Genomic DNA, 22,847 nt, shown 5'->3' on the forward strand with positions numbered 1-22,847 from the left:
TTGCCTACAATTTAGCCTTTCAGCCCATATCTGGAAGGAGTGAGAAATGTTGAAGGCCTGACTCTCCTGGGAAGTAGGCTTTGAGGAGCAGCTAAGGAGAAAGAACCCTCTATCCTGGGTGGAGTTGCCATGATGGGTGAGGTGTGGAGGGGAGGGGGCAGCTATAGTTAGATACCACAGACTTTCAATATTCTGACTTTTTATAGGTTTTCATGAATAAATGTCATCATTTGCTGTATGTACTTAGGACAAGTTCCAGAGATGTTGATTTTTTTTTTTTCACTGTCGTTCTTGTAAGTTGTACTTGTTTCTTTAGGGAGGAGGTCCACAGAAGCTCCTTTGCACTGCCTTTCCAGAAGTGGAACACCCCCCCACCCTCCCACCAAACCTCTGTTGTTCTACCAATCCCTGCACCTACCTTAGATTTACTGAATCAGAATCTAGAAGAGTGAGACTAGGAGAAAGAAAGGTAGAAATCTTTGTTTTTAGAGCTCCTCAAGTGACTGTGGTGGACATCCAGGTTTAGGAGGCACTGGCCCAGAAGTCTATGTGCACTGGTTGGGCCTAAAAGTTTTCAAGTAGACCAGAAGGAGAAAGGAAAGAAACCTGAGTGTCTCCAGTATTTGCTGTGTCCTTGTCACTCTGTATCCATTATGTCATCTTGAAGCTTTTCAGAGAGGACTAATGTTAAGCTAATATTCCAGTGTGTATGGCTGGCATCCATTCTGACTGGTCAGGGTTCACAAAAAGCAGTTATTAGGTATTTTGAAACTAATTTCTGCTTGTAAGATGAGGAAAACTTGAGCCTCAGAGGGTGGAATATTTGTCCCAAGCCAATAATTCATGGAGAGAAGGGCCAAGATTTAAATTCTGGCCCTCATTTCTCAAAAACTCTTATAATAAAGCTTATAGTCTGGTGTCTGAGACATGTCCCTTGAAGTCTGCTGTTCTTGGTGACCTTAAGTTTACCTTAGGAGTTAGTGTTTCTGTAAGAAGAACACCATGGAGTCCTTTGAAGAACTAACTGACACAACAGATGAAGAGTCCACCAACAAACCCTACAGTGAAAATTACCAGCTCTGGAACCTCAAGGCCAAAGAAATTTTTACTACCAAGACCCAAAGTTACTTCATGAAGACTAAAAGAACTAAGAACATTTTGACACACTTGGCTTTCTCTCTTGGGCTAGGCAGCATGTGGCGTTTCCCTTACCTGTGTCAACAGAATGGAGGAGGTAAGGCCCAGGGGCTTGGGGTCCCTTAGGATAAGAAAAAAATTTTAAGGCTGGGAGCCTAGATTCCTGGGTCATGGAGGAGAAGAGAGCTGGGGACGGGCACCTACCCTCCTAGAAGAGAGAATGGGGCACAACTCCTGGCTGCCTGGGCATGGATCCTGGTTCCCTTCCTCAGGTAGCTTCATCTTGATGTACTTACTCATGCTCCTCTTCTTCGGGATTCCCCTGTTGTACATGGAGGTGATCATAGGGCGGTGGCTGCGTGTAGACATCATCCAGGTCTGGAAGCAGCTCGTTCCCTGGCTAGGTGGCGTGGGCTACACTAGCATACTGGTAAGTGAGGAGTCCAGATTGCCTCTTGTGGTCTCCAGGTTCTCTGTCTCTACCTGCTCCATTCCACAGTCCCACCATGTCCACCCACAGGTCTGCATGTTGATGAGCTTGTATAACAGTGCCGTCCTCTCCTGGAGCCTCTACTACCTGGCCAATTCCTTTGACCATCCCCTGCCTTGGGATTATTGCCCGCTGGTGAAGAACATCAGTGTCACTGGTGAGCAGAGGGAAAGAGGGGCCATCAGTGCAAGGGAGATAGGGGCACTAAGGAGCAAGTGAGCCCAAGGGAAGGAAGTGAAGAACAGGGGCAGGAGCCAAGTAAGGTGGTGCTTAAGCACCTGGGTCCCCCCAGACTTCTCTTGCCTTCAGACTGTGCCCCACCAATACTTCTGGTACCACACCACCCTGGAAGCCTCAGGCCACATTGAGGAAGGGATCCAGAACCTCGTCCTAAAGCTCAGCCTGGGTGTCTTGACAATTTGGATCTTCCTTTTCATCATTGTCATCATGGGGCTCGATTTGTCAATGTTGGTAAGCCACCCTGACTGTGGCCCTGCATCCTCTTTGTCTTTCTAAAGATCCCCAGGTTTCCTGTCCTAACACTATTCACCTGATTTCTGTTGACTGCTCTTCAGTCCCCATGACTCCTCCACCCACCCAGGGGAGACGCTCAGATATAGCCACCAGAATTTCCAGGTGGGGTCCTACGGAAGAGGCCATACTGTCCTCACGGCAGCTGTACCTACCACTCCCCTAAAAAACTTGCTACCCCCATCAAGAAGTGCTTCGTATTGACCAAGCTCCCTCTTTACCATCTTCGTGCCTACTGCTCCTGGAGACCTTTAGGAAGCTTTCAAATCAGAACCCAGTCTCCCAGTGAGCAGGGCAACCTCTGCCTTCCTACACTTTGACAGTTCATTTTAACTCTTTTTAAAAAAATTTTTTTTAAATATTTATTTTTTAGGTATACATGGACACAACACAATGCCTTTTTTATTTTATTTTTTATGTGGTGGTTAGAACCGAACCCGGGTCCCGCCCGTGCTAAGCGAGCGCTCTACCGTTGAGCCACAATCCCAGCCCCAGTTCATGTTAACTCTTAAAGGAGCTGATTGCCACCAATTGCTTTCCAGTTTCCCGTTTAGAGTATTTTATGTCAATCCATATTTCTACTCCATTCTCACCTGAGTCATACTCCCCTTGTGTGGAAAATTTATTCCACTGTGTTTACGAGATCATTTTAGTTAACTGCCTTCATCCTCGGTCCCGGCATCAGGGCAAGCAGACGGCTTACATCACACACCCCTGAAGGCTCAATGTACCCTCTCTTTACAGCCTCCAATAGAAACCAGTCGTACAAAAGTGGACTTTATACCAGAGGTTTGGTGGAGCACACTGAAGGAGGGAGCCCTTATCACCCCACCCCAGAATGAAGAACTTAGAAATTTGTATTAATCATGTTACAAAGTCCCTTTCGTAGTTGCTTTCCCTCTCCCGTTCTTCCCACGTGGACTTCAGCTCCGCTGGCTCCCTCGCCTTTGTGGTTCCTATCTCTAAGCTCACATGTGGGCCATTATCCACAGCCTGTGAGTTGACAGTGTCCTTGCCTTGCCATTTAAAAACCTTCTCTACTTGGAGTTTCCCCCGTCACCACCAGTCAGCTTACTGATAGATTTGTCTTTCCAGAGAACAGTGTTGTCTCCCTAGACTGACGTCCAATAGTGCTGACTTGTTCCCTGTGGGCCACCTTACCAGTACCCACCTCCCTCTCTCCAGCCCGCAGTCCTGCAGTCCCTTTTTAACATTTGTCTCTGTGTTCTTTCCTCCCCACCTCTCTGGAATCCTGGTTTCCATCCTGATCTACCTGGTCAGTTGCTGTTTTTCTCGATAATCCTCCCCTACATCTTCCTCCTCTGCATCTTCATCAAATGTCTCTTTCTGGAAGGTGCAGTTGCCAGCCTGGAACGTATGATAACCACAGAGGTGAGGCCAGAGACTCCACATCTTCTTCCTCCCTCAACCTCCCAAGAATTTTCGGATTCTCCTTGCTCCACACCTCCCTTCCGTCTGACCCTAGTCTTCATCCCTCTGCTCTCCTCCCAGCCTGCCCCTCTGCCAACTCACTGGTGGTTCTGCCCTGCCAGCCAGCTCCCCAACTCCTCTTACCCCATTCCACAGCTCTCTGCCTTGTCCTCGCTGGAACTGTGGCGTCAGGCAGGAGGCCATGTGCTCTATTCCCTGGGCCTAGGCATGGGCACCATCATCACCTCCTCCTACGAGGCTGGAAGGGACAACTTTGTCAAGGCAACCTTCCTTGTAGTCCTGGGAAACCTGATGACCTCGATGCTGACCACGTCCATCATCTTTCTAGTGCTGGGGTTCTGGGCTACCACCAGTGGCCATACCTGTGTTCAGAAGTGAGTAATTGCAGCCATGAAGGTAGAAGAAGGGCCATCTCCCCTACTTTAGCAATCTGCCAGCCCCGTGAACCTTCAAACTCAGAACCTCTCCATTAATGATCACTTCACATTTAGTCTCAGAGAAAACCACAAATAGGGAACATTCTAATTCTCCTGCTTTAGAGAGAAGAAAACAGTCTCAGAGATGTGGCTGTCCCAAGGTTTTCCATTATTGTAAATGGAATAAAGAAGATCTCAAAAATCAATTAATTAACTCACAAAGAAGACTGCCACGGCTTTCAGACCACAGTCAGTGATTATTGCATCAGCTGCATATTTGAATCGTAGGGAGCCTTAGAAACACTTGTGTCTGTTCCACCCAAGATCCTGATTTACTTGGTCATGGGTATATCCAGACATTGGATTTTCAACCTCCACAGTGGAATTTTTCTTCCCTTTAGGATGTTGAAGGGTACGAAAGTCAAAAAAAAAAAAAAAAAAGCAGTAAATTTTTAACAGAGAAAATTTAAAACCATACTTTTCTATGAAATTATTGAAGAATAGTGGATATAAATAAACTTTAAGTAACCAAACCCTAGAGAGTAATCAGAAATCATAGTGAACAAAGAGCCTTTATACCTGGGAGTAAGTACCTAACAGAGGTGATGGGGGTGGAGGACAGGCCTTTGTAGATGGAAAGACTTTCTACAAATAAGAAGAAACCATCTGAAGTATTTAATAACTTTATGAATAACTGTTAGGTACTGAGATCTTAAGGAACCTCCCCAATACACAAGTAGTTTGCTTTATCCAACAATTATCCTCACATCCTCCCTAGAAATTATGCTAAGGAAGTGGCAAAAGCTTCCATGGAGACAGGGCTGGCAGGCAGAGACCTATGGTGCTTAGATTCATAGGTTCCACTTGATTACAAAAAGAAATCAAAAACATCTAAAGCTACCATCTAACCCACTCCAACTCAAACACTTGCCAGCATCCAAGAAATTAGTGACTGATGGGAGGTATATAAAGTTGAGGTTAGCTGGGCACAGTGGCACATGCCTGTAATCCTAGCGGCTTGGGAGGCTGAGGCAGGAGGATCACAAGTTCAAAGCCAGCCTCTGCAAAAGCAATTCAGTGAGACCCTGTCTCTAAATAAAATACAAAATAGGGCTGGGGATGTGGCTCAGGGGTCGAGTGCCTTGAGTTCAATCCCTGGGACCAAAAAAATTTAAAAAGTTTTTTTAAAAGTTGGAGATTAGCTCAATTGTGAAGTAAACTCTCCTTAATCCCATTTGAAGACAGAGAAAAACTCAGTTAAAATCATTACCAGCCCCAGCCCAACTCAGAAAAATCTAATTAACCCTCATTCTAAACATAAACACACTAGCTTTTGGAGAGAAAAGGTTTGAATTCATTAATACTAAATAAAAGGGGCTGCACTTATGGCTCAGTGGTGGAGTGCTCACTTAGCATGTGTGAGGCACTGAGTTTGATCCTTAGCACCACATAAAAATAAATAAAAGTATTGTGTCCATCTACAACCAAAATTTTTTAAAAAAAACTAAACAAAATATACAAATATCATACTTTTATCCTTTGCCTTTTGACACACAATGTTCATCATAAAATTAAAAATCACAAGACATTCTGAAATACCAGGAAAATGTAACCCATATCCAAGAGGAAAAAGAAGACCCAAAGACCATCTATTACTAGAAATAGCAGAGAAGAACTTTAAAACAACTGTTATAAGTATGGTAAGAAATTTAACAGGATTAAAAAAATGTGTGAAGATAACAAAGGTATCTTTTTTTTTTTTTAGTTGTTGATGGACCTTTATTTATTTGTATGTGGTGCTGAGAATTGAACCCAGTGCCTCACGCATGCTAGGTAAGCACACTACCACTAAGTCACAACACCAGCCCAAAAAGGTTATCTTAAGAAAGATATGGACTTGTAAAAAAAAAAGCCCTCTGGAAATTCTAGAACTGAAAATACAGATTAAGTGAAAGTTTCACTGAATGGATTTAGTATAGATTGGAACCAGCAGAAGGAAAGATCAGTTATCTTGAAGACAGCTAAACAGAAGTTATACAACATGAAGCACAGAGAGGAAAAACTGAACACAGCCTCAATGACCCATACAGACAATATAGATATAATGGGAGTTTCAGAAGCAGAGGAGAGGGGATTGGAGGAGGAAAAAAATGTAAATAGTGGAAAAAGTTTTTCCAAGTTTAGTGAAAAATATCAGTTCATAGATTCCCAAAACTCTGTATTTCAACCAGGATAAATACAAAGAATATCACACCTTAGTATGTCTGGGTCAAATTTCTGAAAGCCAAATATAAACAGACGATATTTGGACTAATAAAAAATTAAAGATTACCTTGTATACAATGATGAAAATTATGGCTGATTTCTCATCAGAAAACACGTAAGCCAGAAGAAAATGAATTGAAATATTATACAATGCTGAAAAAAGAGGCTCTGTCAGCCTGCATTCCATTTTCAGCAAAAATATCTTCAAAGGAAGAAAGTGAAATGAAGCCATTCAGATAAAGATAGAGAATTCACCACCAGCTATTTAGAACCAAGAGAAATACTAAATAGTCTTGAGACTGAAGGAAAATACTTGATTTATGTTTTGATCCCATTAATTGCCCAAGTTGTTCTGAACATACTTAAAATTTCTTGATAACTGAGGCCTATCTTCTTTAAAATTTTAATTAATTAAAACTAAACTAAAAATTCAATGCCTCAGTCCTATTCACCACATTCTAGGCACATCTTGTTAGTGGCCACTGAATTGAATAGCGTAGTCTAAAGTAACCATGAAAGAACAAAGAGGGAGCCAGGGGTAGGGCCCCTGGGTTTGATAAATAAATAAAATAAAGGTGTCCATCCACAACTACAAAAAAAAAGTTTGTTTGTTTTAAGCAGAGAAAGGAGGGAAATGGAATAGATGAGACATTTACTTTTGTAAATGGCACCAGGGTAGACAACTGGCTGGTTGTGGTGGCACAGGCCTGTGATCCCAGCGACTCAGGAGGCTGAGGCAGAAGGATTACAAGTACAAGGCCAGCAACTTAAAAGGGACCCTGTCTTAAAATTAAAAAAAAAAAAAAATTTAATTTTTAAAAAGGACTGGGATGTAGCTCAGTGGTAGAGCATCCCTGGGTTCACTCAGTAACCTCCCCCTAAATAGATCATATCAATAATTACATTAAATAAATACCCCACTTAAAAGGCAGCAATTGTCAGACTAGATAATTCAAGACCCAGTCATCTCCTGTTTACAAAAAAATGTCCTTTATAAAGATATAAATATGCTTAAAGTAAGAGAATGGAAAAAAAAAACCGTGTCAAGAAATAATTGTAAGAAAGCTATTGTGCCTCTATTAATGTCAAACAAAGTCAAAACAAATAATACCAGAGATTTTCCATAATGAGGAACGGGCAAATTCATCAGGGTATCTGCATTATTTAAATGTTTTTACACCTCATAACAGAGATACAAGACAGAAACGTGAAAAAAAGATAGGGGCTGAGGGTGCGGCTTGCTGTGGAGCATGAGTTTAGCATGCTCAGGCCCTGATTCAACCTCTCTCACACACACACAGGAGAAAAAAATTCAGCACTAAAGAAACAGATAAATGTGTAACTGTAATTGGAGATTTCAACACTTCCCTCTCAATAGCTGATACAAAATAAAGAAAATACAAATTTAAAATATCAGGAATAACAAAGAGATGACAAAGAGATGCTTAAAGTCTCAACAGGAGGATCATAAGGTTGAGGCCAGCCTGAGTAACTTAGCAAGACCCTGCGTCAAAATAAAAAATAAAAGGCCTGGGATATAATTCAGTGGTAGAGACACACCTGAGTTCAATCCCAGTACGAAAAAAGAGGGGACAGGAGGGATTAACCACGATAGATCCTGCCAACATTAAAAGAGTATTGGGGAGGGGGGCAGCTGGGGTTGTGGCTCAGCTTGCCTAGCACATGTGAGGCATTGGGTTCCATCCTCAGCACCACATATGAATAAAATAAAGGTACTGTGTGGAACTACAATATATACATATATATATATATATATATATATATATATATATATATATAAAGAATATTGTGAAAAATTTATACAAATAAATTTAACAATGTAAAGGAAATAGACAAACTCCTTGAAAGGTACAAATTATCAAGTCTGACCACAAAAAGAAATGGAAAATCTAAATAGCACCATTTCTGAGTTTAAAATTAAATTTATGATTTAAAACTTTCCCATAAAGAAAATTCTAGGCCTATATTGCTTCCCTAGTGAATTCCATCTAATAATCAAGGAAGATGTAATGCTAATCCAACACAAGTTCTTGTTTTTGTTTTTTTGTTTTTTTAGTTGTAGATGGATGTAATGCCTTTATTTTATTTATTTTTATGTGGTGCTGAGGATCAATCCCAGTGCCTCACACATGCTAGGCAAGCATCTAGCACTGAGCTACAGCCCCAGCCCCCAACACAAACCCTTTAGAGTAATAAAGGAAGGAGAAATACTTCTCAAGTGTCTTTTTGAAAATATTCTTAAAGTATTAGCAATTTACATTACGAGCAAGTGGATTTATCCCAGAAATCAATCAATTCATGCAATTCATTGCATTAACAGATTAAGGAAAAGAACCAATGACAAAAAGAAAAAAAATTCTCAACAAATTAGAAACAAAACAGCGCTTCCTCCAACAGTTAAGGCAGAGTTTCTCTATCTGGACCCTGGGAATTTTGCCCAGATCACTCATTAGTATGGCATCAGAGGCTGCAATGTAGAATGTTTAGCAGCCCCCACCCCCACCCACTCTCCATTGTGCCAAACCAAAATGTCTCCAGACCTTGTCAAAGGCCCCTGGGGGGAGGGGAGAAGTCATCCTCAGTCGGGAACCTTTTATAGTGGAGTCAGGACAAGTTACAGGGAACATCCTACCCAGTGGTGAGAGTTTGAACACTTCCCCCTAGTGCTGAAAACAAGGAAATGAAACCCTCCTTTTTCTTTTTTAAACCACTTCAATATTCCAGTGAAGTTCTTTCCCACTGAAAATAGTAAAGGAAGAAAGATATAAAAAGTAAAGAACTGTTAGGAAAAAGGAAAACTGTCTTTATTCACAGATGTACAAGTGCATATTTGGAAAACTCTAAAGAATCTACAAAAATTACTAAAATAAGGGCACTTAAGAAAGTCACAAAAGGGCTGGGGCTGTGGCTCAGTGGTTGAGCACTTGCCTTGAATGTGTGAGGCACTGGGTTCGATCCTCAGCACCACATACAAAAATTAAACAAATAAAATAAAGATATTTAAAAAAAAAAGAAAGTCACAAAAATATAAGCCATTAAACAAAGATAACCATATTTCTACATACTAGTAATCACAGCTAATGAAATTTCTAAACTAAAACCATTTACAATGGCATCAAAAAATCATCAAATGCCAAGTGTGATGGCACACAACTGTAATCCCAACAATTCAGGAGGCTGAAGCAGAAGGATCCCACATTTGAGGCCAGCCTCAGCAACTTAGTAAGGCCCTAAGCAAATTATCAAGACCTTGTCTCAAAAATAACAAGGGCTGGGAGTGTGGCTCAGTGCTTAAATGTCCCCACCCCAGTAAAAAAAAAAAAAAAAAAAAAACAAGAAAGAGACCTGAGCTAACAAGCTTGCTCTGTCTTGTCATGTGATTGATGCCCTGTGCTACCTCAAGACTCTCTGGAGTCCCCATGAGCAAAAATGGCTCTCACCAGATGAGTCCCCTTGACCTTAGTTCTCCTGAACCATGAACTAAATAAACCTTTATTCTTTATAAAATTACCAAGTCTGCAGTATTCAGTTATAGCAACAGAAAACAGACTAAGACAACTATTGATATATGCAACAATATGGATGAATCAGCTGTTATATTGTAGCAAGCAGGAATAAAATGAATATGTACTGCTGCAAATTAGTACTGCCTCTGGGATGGAAGGAAAATAACTAGAAAGGAGCTCTAAGTAACTAGTGCGGTGGAAATTGGGGTGTTGGCTATATGCAGTCATCCAAACTCACTGAGGTATATACTTGGTACCTGTACCTTCTATTGTTTGTATATTATAGCTCAGTAAAAACTGAGTTTTGTGCTTTAAAAAATTCCCTGGTCATTCCAATGAACAGATTAGATTGAGAACCAACATCTCCAAGGGGAGCACCGAGCAGTAGATCTCTGTGATGTGGAAAATGTTCTATGTCTGCATTGTCCAACACGGTAGCCACAAGCCACATGTGGCCATTGGGAATATGAAGGTGGTAAATGTGATGAAATGTACCTAATGAGACTGAGGCACTAATTTTTAATTTTATTAAACTTAATTTAAATAGCATGTGTCTAATGGGTATGGTATTGAACACTGTGTTGCCGAGTTGGTTTCTTTCTGAGTGTCATGAGTCCACCTAGGTCTCTTTCCTGGCTCCTGGTGTTTCCTCGCAGTCTTTGACATTCCTTAGCTTGTAGACGCAACACCCTGTTTTTCTGCCTTCATCTTCACATGGCATTTTCCCTTGTAAGAGTACCTGTGTCCAAATGTCCCCCTTATATGAAGCACACCAGCCAGATGAGGTTAATGACCCACCTACTCCAGCATGACCTCATCTTAACTAATTATATAACAGTGATCCTTTTTCCAAATAAGGTTACATTCTGAAGTACTGATGAGGGTTAGGACTTGAACGCAGGAAATGTAAGTGGGACAAAATGTAACTCATAATAATGAGGAGCACTAGCTACAGAAAATATAAACTCTTCTGTCCCTTAGGTGGGCTCCCAATGACTCACCCCAAGGCCACTGGATTAGCTTTCTGTCCCTGTCTGGGTGCCCTTATTCCTCAGCAACAGGCATCTTGGACAATTCCCTTTCCTCCGGGTCCTCAATTTTCCTAGTTTGCAGATGGCAGAAGGGCCGCATGTTCTCTACCACTCTTCTTTTCCTCTACCTCCCCTTTAGGAGTGTCTCAAGGCTGATAGAGCTGATATCCATTGGGGTGCTACCCAAGGAGGCCAAGCCCCCAGATAACATCCTGCTCATGCTGCCCCAGGACTACCTGAACTGGATCATCCACCTCCCCAGATACCTCCAGTACCAGGTCATCCACCACTCCCTGTCCTGCAGTATCAGAGTGCAGAAGGAAAAGGTGCGTTTGTGGGGACAGGCAGGTGCTTCCCAAAGACCCCAGAGGACACTGGGAAATGTGTTTCCCAGGAGCCTCGTGGACCAACTAAATCTCTGGGGCAGGTAATAGTCCTGATCTTGGTTCTACCACCATTTCCATGTGCTGGGGCCTTTGCTAAGTTGTTAAATACACCAGCCCTAGGATCCCTATTTGTTGGAGAAAACTGAGGCTCCAGGAGGTGAAGTTCACCTAACAAAACCAAGGAGGGCACTTTACCCTCCATCCCCCGTGCCCATGCTCACTGCCTAGACATTGCTAATCAATTACTGCACCATCCCTGCATCCAGGTGCACCACTGCCTCAGAGCCCTTCTCCCCACAGCTCATGGAGGGCCCTGGCCTCACATCTGCAGCCTTCTCCCAGGCCGTCTCATTGCTCCCTCATGCCTCTCTCTGGGCCATCCTCTTCTTCCTGGCTCTGTTCATCACAGGCCTGGGCACCTTGATAAAAACCTCGGAGAACATTGTCCTTTCTCTCCAGAACTCCACAGTCTTCATGAAGTATCCCAGCCTGGCCCCAGGTATGTGGATTCTCACCCCGGCAAAAACATTGCCCTGTTGTCCTTTGCCCCAAGTTTAGCCCAGATTTTCAGGGTTCACTTTGACACCAACCAAGCCCTACATACAGGCCTCAATAGAACCAAACCCACCTCTGTCTTAGTGGTCATCTGCCTGGGAGGGCTTCTGGGCAGCCTCGTCTTCAGCAGTCACGCCGGCATCTACATAATGTCTTTGTTTGATGACCACCTGGTCCCTCTCACCCTTGTCGCCATTGTGACATTCCAGAATATGGCTTTGTCCTGGATCTATGGAGCCCACAGGTGATCTGCCCAGCTGTGGACCCCTCCCATTCCTATGAGGATGTTGGAGCTTGATCAGTCCCCATGGCGGGGAGGAGGGTTCGTGAGAGAGCTTCGGGGTTGCAGCAGGGAGTGACCCCAGGGCAGTGGTGGGTCTTGTGAAAACAAGGAGTCCTGGGTTGGCCTGAAGATGGAGGCTGGGCAAGGCAGATCCACGGACTGAGGGAATCCCATGGGGTGGCCCGAGAGATCCAGCCCCAGGAGAGAGCTGGGCAGCCCCTAAGAGTCGGGAGCTATGAAAAAGCCAAAGGGCCACAGGCCCACCCTTGCCAGGCCCTCAAGCCCCAGCTATCCCTGACCATTGCCCACCCCAGGTTTAGGGAGGAGATGATCCGTGACTTAGGGCACCTTCTGAGACCCTCCTTCACTTTCCTGTGGTGCTACGTGACACTGCCCGGGCTGCTGGCCCTCCTCACCATCTGCATCCTGCCCCTCCATCACAAGGAAACCTCCTATATTGCCTGGAATAGAAGTATGGTGAGATGATCCCCAAGCCTGGCCACCCATCCCACTGAGGGGGGGGGGTCCCTTATCAAGTCCGCCACCCACAGGACTCCAGGTCTGGACTCCCACTGGCGCAGCATCCTTTTAACCAGCTTCCCAGCCCCTGGGAAATCCCAGGCCCAGGAACACATGGACTGAAACCCCCTCAGTCGTCACCGTTTCCTCTACTCCTGCATTTTCCCTTTCTGCCCCCAGAGCCAGGAAGTAAAGCAGCCCTACCCGAACAGCGCCCTGGGCTGGGTCACCTTCCTCAGCGTCTTCACCTTTCTGCCGATACCGGCCTACCTGCTTTACCAATGGGGGTTCCTCCAGGACCCCATGACCTCTGAGACAGTGTCCTTCCAAACGATGACCATGGACTCCTCCAAACCCGGAAGGTGGCTCAAGCACCCCGTGAGGAAATCCACCTCCAGTTCCCAGAACAAAGTCCAGGAGACTTCGAGGTTCACCCAGTCCCCAGGGAGGAACCCTGAGAGACCCTCCTTCAGCCTGACTCCCATCGCCTCCCTGTTCTCCTTGTGGAGCAGCAGCCTCATCACTTCCAAGCAGGTGAGCCCGATGTTCGTAGCTGTGGACAACAATGTCAAGCTTGGGGAGTCCACAGAAGAAAAGATGCCCAACAACTCTACAGATTAACTGGCGACATTGCCCGTCTTCCGAGGCAGCAAATCCGTCTGCTAACTGGCAGCCCCCATGGCCGTTTTGCTACAAGAATCATCGGTTCTGCCGGAAAGGAGCAGGGGTGCGTGCAGAAAATCTGCCTACCAACAGGGGACGTCACTCATTTAGATTTGGACGGAAATGCACAAGCGCTCTTTCTTCTCCTGGAAGAGGAGTGATCCTGCTACTGGAGAGCTTGGAAGAAGAATCTTTGATTCTAGATGCTTCTGATGCCAGACCTAGAACTCCCTTTTCCTCTGTGAAGTTGGGGCACCCCGCTTTGGGCACAAGGGCATAAAATCCCAGGACTCTGAAGGACCTGAGCTCCTCAGTTATCATGGAGAGAGAAGGTGTTCCCTCCCGCCTCCCAGCCCCACCACCAACTAGTCAGTGGTGTGGCCACCTCACCAGGGGGACCTCAGAATGGGGCAGAGACAGCAATGCTGTGTGTCAATAAATGGGTCCTCTTGGACTCCAAGCACAGGCTGTAGACATAGAGTTCTTTCTGTGAGGGGCCCAGAAGTCAGACCACACACACACACACACACACACACACACACACCCCTAATTGACAACCTCTGCTGAACCAAGAATACCAACCTGATCTTCTGCTTTAGGAACACAAACTGACTTTCCAGAAACCTCATTGTCCTGGAGTTAGCACAACTGGAGAAACTCTGTAGTAGTCAATACCACCCATCCTAGGAAGTGTGTTGTCCCCCAAATCTAACTTGGTAATTGATGACCACACTAAATCCCCATAAGACTAAGGGTTATCATCTCACCATTCTTACCAACAAGGTTGTGCCTAGAACAGCAGCTGGCATGCCAGGGACCCTTCTCCCACTTGGGCCCTGTGATGTGGTCACCTGGTTTCCATGGGCTAGAGACCAAGGATCCTCAGAATTTATTAAGATTGTCTGTTGAAATAGGCAATGTCACCCTGCCTCTTTGAATCAGTGGGGTTGGAGAAAAACCTCTAGAAATCACACTTGTCAGTGACATCCAGGGCAAAGAACCTTCCCCCACCACCAAAAGTCATGGTCTTGAAAATCAATGCCCATGACTCAGGAGGCTAAGGCCAGCCAGTTGGAGGCCAGCCTCAGCAACTTAGCAAGACCCTGTCTCAAAAGTCTGTAAAAGGACTGGGGGTGCAGTTCAGTGGTAGAGTGCCCCTCGGTTCAATCCCTAGTGCAAAAAAAAAAAAAAAAAAGAGGAGGAGGGGAGGAGGAGAAAAAGAAGAGGAAAGAAAGAGAAAAGAAAATCAATGCCCACTCACATCTCCATCCACCAGTTATCAATTGATTCCCACGTCATTATCTGCCCTTTGTACCTTCACATCTTTTATTTACCTCAGAGACCTCCAAACATTCTTTTTCACGCTCCTGTCAGTGATGATTTTCTGAGAAAACACATCTCAACATGTGTAGAAATTTTACACCTGAACTATTCTCGTTCTACATACTTGATATCAGTGACACTTAATTTGCTTTACTTATTAGAGTTAAAATAACTGCAAGCAGAAATTCTAAATTGTTCTTCTTATGTTCCAAGAGTAAAATGTCTTCTACAGCCCAATTTCAAGAGCTCTGAAAAAAGTCTGGTGGTGAGGCACACGCCTGGAGTCCCAACAATTCGGGAGGCCGAGGCGGGATGAACCCAAGTTCCAGACCAACCTCAGCAATTTAGTGAGGCCCTAAGCAACTTAGCAAGTCCCCATATCAAAAAAATAAAAAGAGGCTGCGGATATGGCCCAGTGATTGAGCACTCAGGGTTCAATCCCCAGTACCAGGGGTGGGAAGGAGTATTAAAGAGTTTACAGGCAGAGGACCCCAGCCCCTTCCTGCCCCAAATTCAGCCTTCCTGGTCTCCTGTCTCTTCCCATGCTCTGCTGGGCCTCCAGGTCTGGAGGGACCCAGCTTGGGACGCCGGGACTGGGTAGATCTAGGATGAGTCCAAGCTCCAGCAAGAGAGAAGAGGCCTGGGCCCACTTCCCACCATCACCCACACCTCTGTGTCTCTTTTCCTCTCTCAGAGTCAGGGCAGACCACAATCAGCCACCACAACCTGAGTGTCACCAGGGGTGACACTCTAGAAGGAGGAAGGTAGAAACCAGCGCAGACAATGCTTCCTAAATGACCTAGAGCTCTAGTTCAGAGGTCTTTTTTGTATGAGCTTAAAGGGAGAGAAGTCCAGGCTCTGGGGACATGAGTGGCCCTCACTTGCAGGGGCACCGGTCCCTGAAACCACCCTCCTTTCAAGAAGTAGACATTGTAGGAGACTCAGAAGAACTTCCCAGAGTTCCAGTCCGAGTGACTGAGCTGGAAATAGAATCAAGGTCTAAGATCCCTTCACTTTTCATCTTTGCACCAGGTTATATGCTCCTCGACCCCTCGCAGCTTGGGTGCTGGCATGGGGCCCACATTTCTCAACCTGCAGAGTTCTCGTGAGCTCAGAGAGGAAAACCCCAAGGACGTGCAAGGTATTCTTCATAAGCGTGGAGATTGGTGGTCTTGATGAATGCAGGGTTAGACGCCTCTGCCCCACCTCCCCCCAAATGGCCCAGGTAAACTCAATCATCACAGGCAATGGGCAGCCGTGAGGAGGTTTTCTGCCAGGAGTCTCTGGTCTCTTTGTTTCTGGCTGCACGATATCCAAACAAGACTCCTTAGCCCATCTGACGGGTCCTCAATATAACAGAATAAATCTGTTTCTCCTCCAATTGGATATCATAGTGGATTCTGTTGTTTGCAACTAAGAGCCTTGACCAATACTGGTTATTTCCAGATAATGACCTACCCTGGAAACATAAAGCCCTAGAGTACATCCAGAATTAGACGACAGCAGTCTTAGAACCCAGTTCTAAAGGGAGAGTTACTGGCATATTATAAAAACATTTTAATGAATAAAGTAAAGCTATGCAAGATGACTCCTTTGAAGGGTGAAGTACTAGTTAAGACAAGTTACTTGCAGTATGTGTTTTCGTTTGAAAAAGAGCAATATTCTGGACGTCCACCTTGAAAAGCAAACATTATTTTCAGCTGGCGTTGGAATGTATTTTTTCACTCATTAAATGTGGTGTGTCCGTGATTTCCTTCAGTGGACACAATGACGAGTCATCCAGATAGTACTGGGAAGCCACCAACTGCCTCCCTCTTGATCCCTGCTCACACATTCTCCAAAACCTACTCGGGATGAGGAGCAGAAGATCAGGTAAGCTGATTCTACTCACGAGCAAGCATCAGACAAACTCGAATAGAGGGATTCTATGAAATAAGTGGCTTGCACTCTAAAAGTGTCAGTTTCATGAAAGAGAAGGGCTGAGGACTGTCCCAGGCATAGTCCCTGATCAGATCCTTGGCTGGAAAATGTTTTTTGCTATAAAGGATATTATTGGAGTAGCTGGGGGAATTGAATAAGGCATGTAGATTGGATCACAGAAGTAGACCAATGTTAGTGTCCTGATTTTGGTCATAGAGACAAATGTTCTTGTTCTGGGGAGTGCACACTGCGACGTTTAGGAGTAAAGGGGGAGTGGGTCAGCAACTGCTCTCAAACAGTTCTGAAAGATAATAATTATTACTGTGGTAGTAAATGTGAGTGACAGTGAAGATGACACCAATGTGATAAAATGTCACAGTTGGGAGACCTGTAGGGAGGGGTACAAGAGCCTTTCTATTATACTTGCTACTTTCCTATAACTCTGAAATTATTTCAAATAAAGTTACCTCAAGAAACATACACCAACAAATAGAGCATCAGGTTTTAGGGTCATACAGAGTACCAAGATAAAAGAACTGTTCTCTGAAAATCCCCTCCCAAATGTCCATCAATAGGGGATGGGCTAGCTATACCATGGAGCAACCATCAGGAAAATGTGTTTCCCTTGAAAGTTTTGATTTAGATAAATTATTATTGACATAGAAACTGTCTTAGATACATTTTTAAATTTCAAAAAGCAGATTACAACTTGTATGTTATACTCCTATTTTTAAAAAATATGTGTACTTATAAGAGTCTAGGAGGATACAGAACCAAATCCTCCCAAGTGTTATGTGAGAACTGTGGAAGGTGGGGATGTCGTTCAGTGGCAGAGCATTTGCCTATCATGCTCAAGACCCTGGGTTCCATCCAAAAAGGAAGAGGAGGAGGCAGAGGAGGAGGAGGAGGAGAGATGACTTTTATAAATTTTTTTTTTTTAATTCTCAGGGTGGCGTGAACTCTTTACAAGGAGCACATAATTTTGCTGCCAAAACAATGAAATAATTTCCATTTTTCAGAAGCACTAAACATACTCCTAATCGATACAGCAAAATCTAATTAAATATAAATGCAATAATAAATCAAAAGTAAGTGGCAGAAGACTCGTTGTGGAAGATGAGTGATGGGTACATGGGTTTGTGAGTGAGTTTCCCTATTTATGTGCATGTTTGAAATTTTTCCATTTCCTCTTAATATTTTCTAATGAAATTGAAGCGCTCTTTGGCACCTGCCTCCCCCCAGCCTCCCATACTCAGTGACTCTTTCCGCCCAGTTCCATCTCGTACCCAGACCCAGTTCCCATCCAGCTCAGCCTCTTCTCCTGCCTGGACCATCGACCCAGCCTCCTCTGGTCTCCAGCCTCCTCTGGTCTCTAGCTTCCACTCTATCCCCTTTCTGTGGGTCTATGATGTCTGACCTTAGGGGTCCACGGAAAAGAGAGAGGAGCCCGGGTGAAGCCCTTTTATTGGGAAGAAGCCATTCAAATGAGGCAAGGGGTCAGGTTTCAGGGGGATGAGTCCAGCTTCCTGATGTCTGCTGTCAGCAGGTTGACTGTCCTCTAAGGAGTGGTGCCCAAAAGCAGAACAAGAGAAGGGGACACACAAAGGGAGTTTCCACGGAACATTCTATCCCAAACAGGACAGAGGGGTAGGATTACAAAGGAATAGGTGAGTGTAGCTCAACCCCAGGGGTCTGCCTACTCAGGAGACTTGGCAGGAACTGGGCACTTCATACCAGGAGGTTTGGGGCCCAATCCCCACTCTAGAGGGCCTGGAGGAGGAAAGGCATCAACCAGGCCCTGGTACTGGGTGCTGGGCACTGGACAGGGCAGCAGCAGGACTCACCCTGAAGTCCTGGAGCCCTGTCCTCTCCTTTGCTTGGCAAAGGGGCTTGGCAGGAGATCCAGGTAGACTGGCCTTGCTATCCAAGCGGGTCACTGCCCAAGCCACAATGAATACAGTGGTTGGTCAGAGCCTGGTGCATCAGGACTGGAAGGCGTGGTCATTCAGAGCGGCTCCCTACAGCATAGGAAAGTTATATCTAGTTCATTCTACTGTCTTTCCCATTCCCATCCCCCTCCCTCCTCCCTCCCCCATCCCAGTCTGGTGAACCTCCACTCCAAAGCCCTACAGTGAGTAGGCATCTGCGTATCAGAGAGAACATTAGGTCTTTGGTTTTTTGGGATTGGCTTATTTCACTTAGCATGATAAGTTCCATTCATTTACCAGCCAAATGCCATGATTTCATTCTTCTTTATGGCTGAGTAACATTCCTTTGTGTCTATATGCCATATTTTCTTTATCCATTCATCTGTTGAAGGGCATCTAGGTTAGCTCCATAGCCTAGCTATTGTGAAACGAGCTGCTATGAACATTGATGTGGCTGCGTCACTGTAGGATGCTGATTTGAAGTCCTTTGGGTACATGCTGAGAAGCGTGATAACTGGGTCAAATGTGGTTCCATTCCAAGTTTTCTGAGGAATCTCCATGCTGCTTTCCAGATTGGTTGCACCAATTTGCAGCCCCACCAGCAAAGTATGAGTGTACTTTTCCCCCACATGGAGTCTGTTTCTTAGATTCCAGATCCCTGCCCTTCTCTCCTTTGTCAATAGCTTTGTGCTTATAACCCAGGTTCCTCCTGCTCCTGGAAAAGCCTTCAGCAGCACAGCCTCAGAGTGGGGTTCAGCAAACTCTACTGAAGACGTCCCAAGGGCACCACCCACCTCCATGGAGGCCCAGGATGTGCCAACTCTGCCTCCAGCCGCTCGTCTTTCCAGCAATGGAAGCCATCCAAGTTCAGGTACATTGATGAGAGCAAAAAGAAGAGGGAGGCAAGACAAGAGGAGGGAGATACATTAATAAGAGGTTTTAAATATCCAAATACAGTTCTTGAGCAAAGGAAGAACTATTTGGTGGGCTGGGGCCGCAGCCAGTGGCAGAGCGCTTGCCTGGCATGCGTGAGGCACTAGGTTTGATCCTCAGCACCATGAAAATAAATAAAATAAAGGTATGTGTCCATCTACAACTAAAAGTATTTTTTTTTTAAAAAGGACGACTTTGCTGCTATTTGGTTTTGAAACAAACACTGAATCTCTTAAAAGTATTTCAAAATTTTCCCTAAGACTCTACAAACAAAATAATGGTCATATTTACAATTTTAATGAGGGTTCTGCTAATGCTCAGAGCGGGGGAATTTCGCCTTCATTTCCTCTCTGTGCCCTCCTGCCCCAGGCCATTCCACAGGGGCTTAGAACTCTGAGTGTGGACATTTCCTCCCCGGTCAAGCAAGAGGGGGGTGCAAGTCTTGGTTGCTTTCTCCCCCTTTGTACCTTCCTGTACTTGGCCCTGGGTACAGGCGTGGACACAAAAATTGTGCACACCGTGGTGACCAGCCAGAGGACCAGAAGGGGAAGGAGGAGACCGGGAAAGGGGCCCAGGAAGGTTTTTTGAAATGAATTCCTGGGCTAGTCTCTGAGAGGCACCCGTGGGGTCTGAACCCTGAACAGCATTCCAAAGACTCCGAGGAGAACAAAATTCAGGGACATACCAGGTTCCAAACTGACCAGTGGGTAGTCCATATGAAAGACACAGCAAAAGAGCACGGATCTGAGAAGCACAGTTTGAAATAAGAACTCCCTTTGAAACTGCAACCCACAGAAGTCCGCTCAGGACCCAAGGCCTGAAGCAAACCAGGTGAATGACCTGTCTAAACAAAAATGTCAGCACGGTACACAGGACTCAAGCAAGCCCAGAGCTTCATAACTCAACATTCGAAATGTCCAGGATATAGTCTGAAATCACTCAGCACACAGAGAGTCAAGAACCTCGCAATTCACATGAGAAAATCAACAGGCCCACAGACGACATATTGGAACTGAGAGAGAGACACAGAGCAGTGTCTGAAGCAGAGTAAAGCAACATGTCTCACTGACAGACAGGAGTCTGGGAAATACGTATTGCAGGCTTCTTTAGATGAAAAGGGCAGGATAAAAAGATGAAGGAACTGAGCAGCAACAAACAATACCCAACACGAGCCGCCATGGTGGTGTGTCAGCGTCCATTCCCACCAACCTACCCTTATTTAAACTCTTGTACAACAACAAAAACAGCACCATGCTCCCATCTGCTAGGATGCACCGTCCCTTCTAAAGAGGAAGTTGTGCCAGAGGCAGGGAGCATACCCATAATCCCAGCGGCTCCGGAGCCTAAGGCAGGAGGATCATGAGCCCAAAGTCAGCCTCAGCAACTTAGGGAGGCTCTAAGCAACCTAGCAAGACCCTGTCTCTAAATAAAAAGAAGAAAGGGCTGTGGATGTGGCTCTGTGGTTAAGTGCCCCTGGGTTCAATCTCTTGTACCAAAAAAAAAAAAAAAAAAGTTGTGCTTGACCTTGAAAAATAGCACTTAACAGTGGCTTTGACATGTGTCAGAACTTCTCATGGAGCCTCCTAGTCCTTTACGATGGTTCCAAGCTAGAGCTGGTAGAGATGATGGCTGCATGTGCTTCATGAGATCCCTCCGTTTAGACACTTGAGTTTAGATGGGTCACTTCAAATGGTTATGTACACAGGGAATGTAAAAATTGAGTTCATGAACAAATTCCTGTACTTATTTCCACAGGGAGGCAACCAATGGGACAGTGCTGTCCTTGGAGTCCCGTTCTGAGCACCTAGTCCTGGCCGGTGAGTCTGTTTAAAGGCGTATTTCCATCAGTCCCAGGGAGCACACTCTGGGGACTGAAAAGCAGAGCAATGCCGAGGACCGCCTGCCACATCACAGGGGTGGCGTGAGTGTCCCACTGGACCTGCCCCTCTTGGAACCAGACCGCTTCACTCTGCTAATTTTCAAGTATCAAGCCTAACAGGTCAAGTCCCCATAAGCCACGGGTTTAGGTAATGTAGAAGGCACGGACATCTTTATCTCTATCTAATGCGTGCTCGGCTCCTCTCTAATGGTTGCTAAGTCCTCAGGGCCCAGGTTTGTTGAGCCCAGGATTTGATTTTACCTTATTTGCAAGCTAATAAGTTAGCCTGTTCCTGTTTATAAATCTTAGTGAGAAACTGATGTGACTCCATTTTAAAAATGAATAAATAACAGCAGCTTCTACCTCGCGGCCTGTCCTAAGGAAGGGGGTGTGGCCCTTGTCCTTGGAAAAACCCACAGAGCACTCCTAAGCACATCCCACCCTGCTGAGATGTTTGTCTGTAAATAACAGGAGAGGTCTGCGGGCCAGGTGTCCCTGACTCAGTTAGGCAACCCCCCTAGCAACCTCCAATCAGCATGAGGCAGGGAAAATACCTGGGATGCCTGATGACCCCCCAGTAGTTTATGGTGGTTGATAACATGTTGGGAAACCATGTAGTTCAGCACGTACACCCATCGTGGCCTAAACCAATCAGTTCAAACAAATCCCCTTCTTGTACTAACCAATCACCCCTACCCAACTTATTCCCACCAATGAATGTGCTAATCAATGTTAAGAGTTGTTGATTTTCCCGTGGTGTGGAATGATTTGCTGTGTGAAGTTGTGACGCATAGAGTACCCCCCAAAACCTATAAAATCCCTGGGACCACTGTGTCAGGAACGGTTGTGAGTCCAGGCTCGAGCTTGCAATAAAGACTCTTGTGTGATTGCATCGGATTCAGTTCCTGGAGGTTTACTGGGGTCCCACGAATCTGGCATTACATCAGCAGAAGACACAAGACTCCTGGGTCAGAGACAGAGGACCTTATTACTCCCAGCACAGCAAGAACGATGAACATCAGCAGGTTTGCGTCGGTTCCCCCTTCTCCCCAAACCCCACAAGGGCCTAGATGGCTGCCTGCACACACTGGGTCTGTTCTGTGGGAGAGGAGCTCTGGTCTGGGTGAGTCTGGCAACAGGCAAGCCTCTCTGTGCCGGCAGGAGGTTGGCCTCGTCTCTTAAGGTTGTCAGCTGCCTAAACAACACCATGGAAGAGTGATGGGGGCCGGACCGTCATGGTCCACCCAGAAGGACACACAGGATCACAAGACACCAGTGGAAGACAGTCTCCCAGTGGTACCCCCCACACTCCACAGCTACCTCATTTCGTCTTCTGGCAAATTTTCACGTGGTGATGGCCCTCCATCAGCCACTCTGACCCACAGAGTCTGGAATAAAATCTTAATCAAATTTTTTCATTCAACATTTAATTTAATTCCTCTCATAAGGAAATTTAAACTGATCATGATTTTTGGTGTCATTACCAATAATTATAGGATGACAATGGATGAACCCCAAAGCCTCCCCCATCTCCATGGGACGTGCCGTGGCTCACCTTCCTTGTACATAGCATATAACTGGAAAGATACAGTCACTGCAATTTTGTCAG

The 22,847-nt window shown here is 45.3% G+C and overlaps 1 protein-coding gene across 1 annotated transcript; it reads left to right on the forward strand.

Moving 5' to 3' along the window:
* The first annotated feature begins 979 nt into the window (after positions 1 to 979).
* On the forward strand, positions 980 to 13,213 carry LOC124107809 (orphan sodium- and chloride-dependent neurotransmitter transporter NTT5-like). The gene is made up of 11 exons (XM_046466003.2): positions 980 to 1,234; positions 1,410 to 1,567; positions 1,658 to 1,784; positions 1,920 to 2,098; positions 3,440 to 3,550; positions 3,746 to 3,984; positions 10,989 to 11,175; positions 11,536 to 11,734; positions 11,875 to 12,034; positions 12,388 to 12,550; positions 12,773 to 13,213. Exons 1-11 carry the CDS (start codon positions 1,003 to 1,005, stop codon positions 13,211 to 13,213), a joined length of 2,196 nt encoding a protein of 731 aa, XP_046321959.1. The 5' UTR covers positions 980 to 1,002.
* Positions 13,214 to 22,847: the final 9,634 nt, after the last annotated feature.

Source organism: Marmota monax, unplaced genomic scaffold, assembly GCF_021218885.2.
Source record: "Marmota monax isolate L192 unplaced genomic scaffold, Marmota_monax_Labrador192_F-V1.1 WCK01_AAM20220418_F8-fsc00160, whole genome shotgun sequence".
Taxonomy (NCBI): Eukaryota; Metazoa; Chordata; class Mammalia; order Rodentia; family Sciuridae; genus Marmota; species Marmota monax.

What these genes read in the sequence shown, in the direction of transcription:
- LOC124107809 (XM_046466003.2), top strand. Translation starts at nt 1,003, where the DNA reads ATGGAGTCCTTTGAAGAACTAACTGACACAACAGATGAAGAGTCCACC. An exon ending in TGGGCTACACTAGCATACTG is followed by an intron (nt 1,568 to 1,657) that starts GTAAGTGAGGAG and finishes GTCCACCCACAG; the next exon opens with GTCTGCATGTTGATGAGCTT. An exon ending in GGCTCGATTTGTCAATGTTG is followed by an intron (nt 2,099 to 3,439) that starts GTAAGCCACCCT and finishes CTACCTGGTCAG; the next exon opens with TTGCTGTTTTTCTCGATAAT.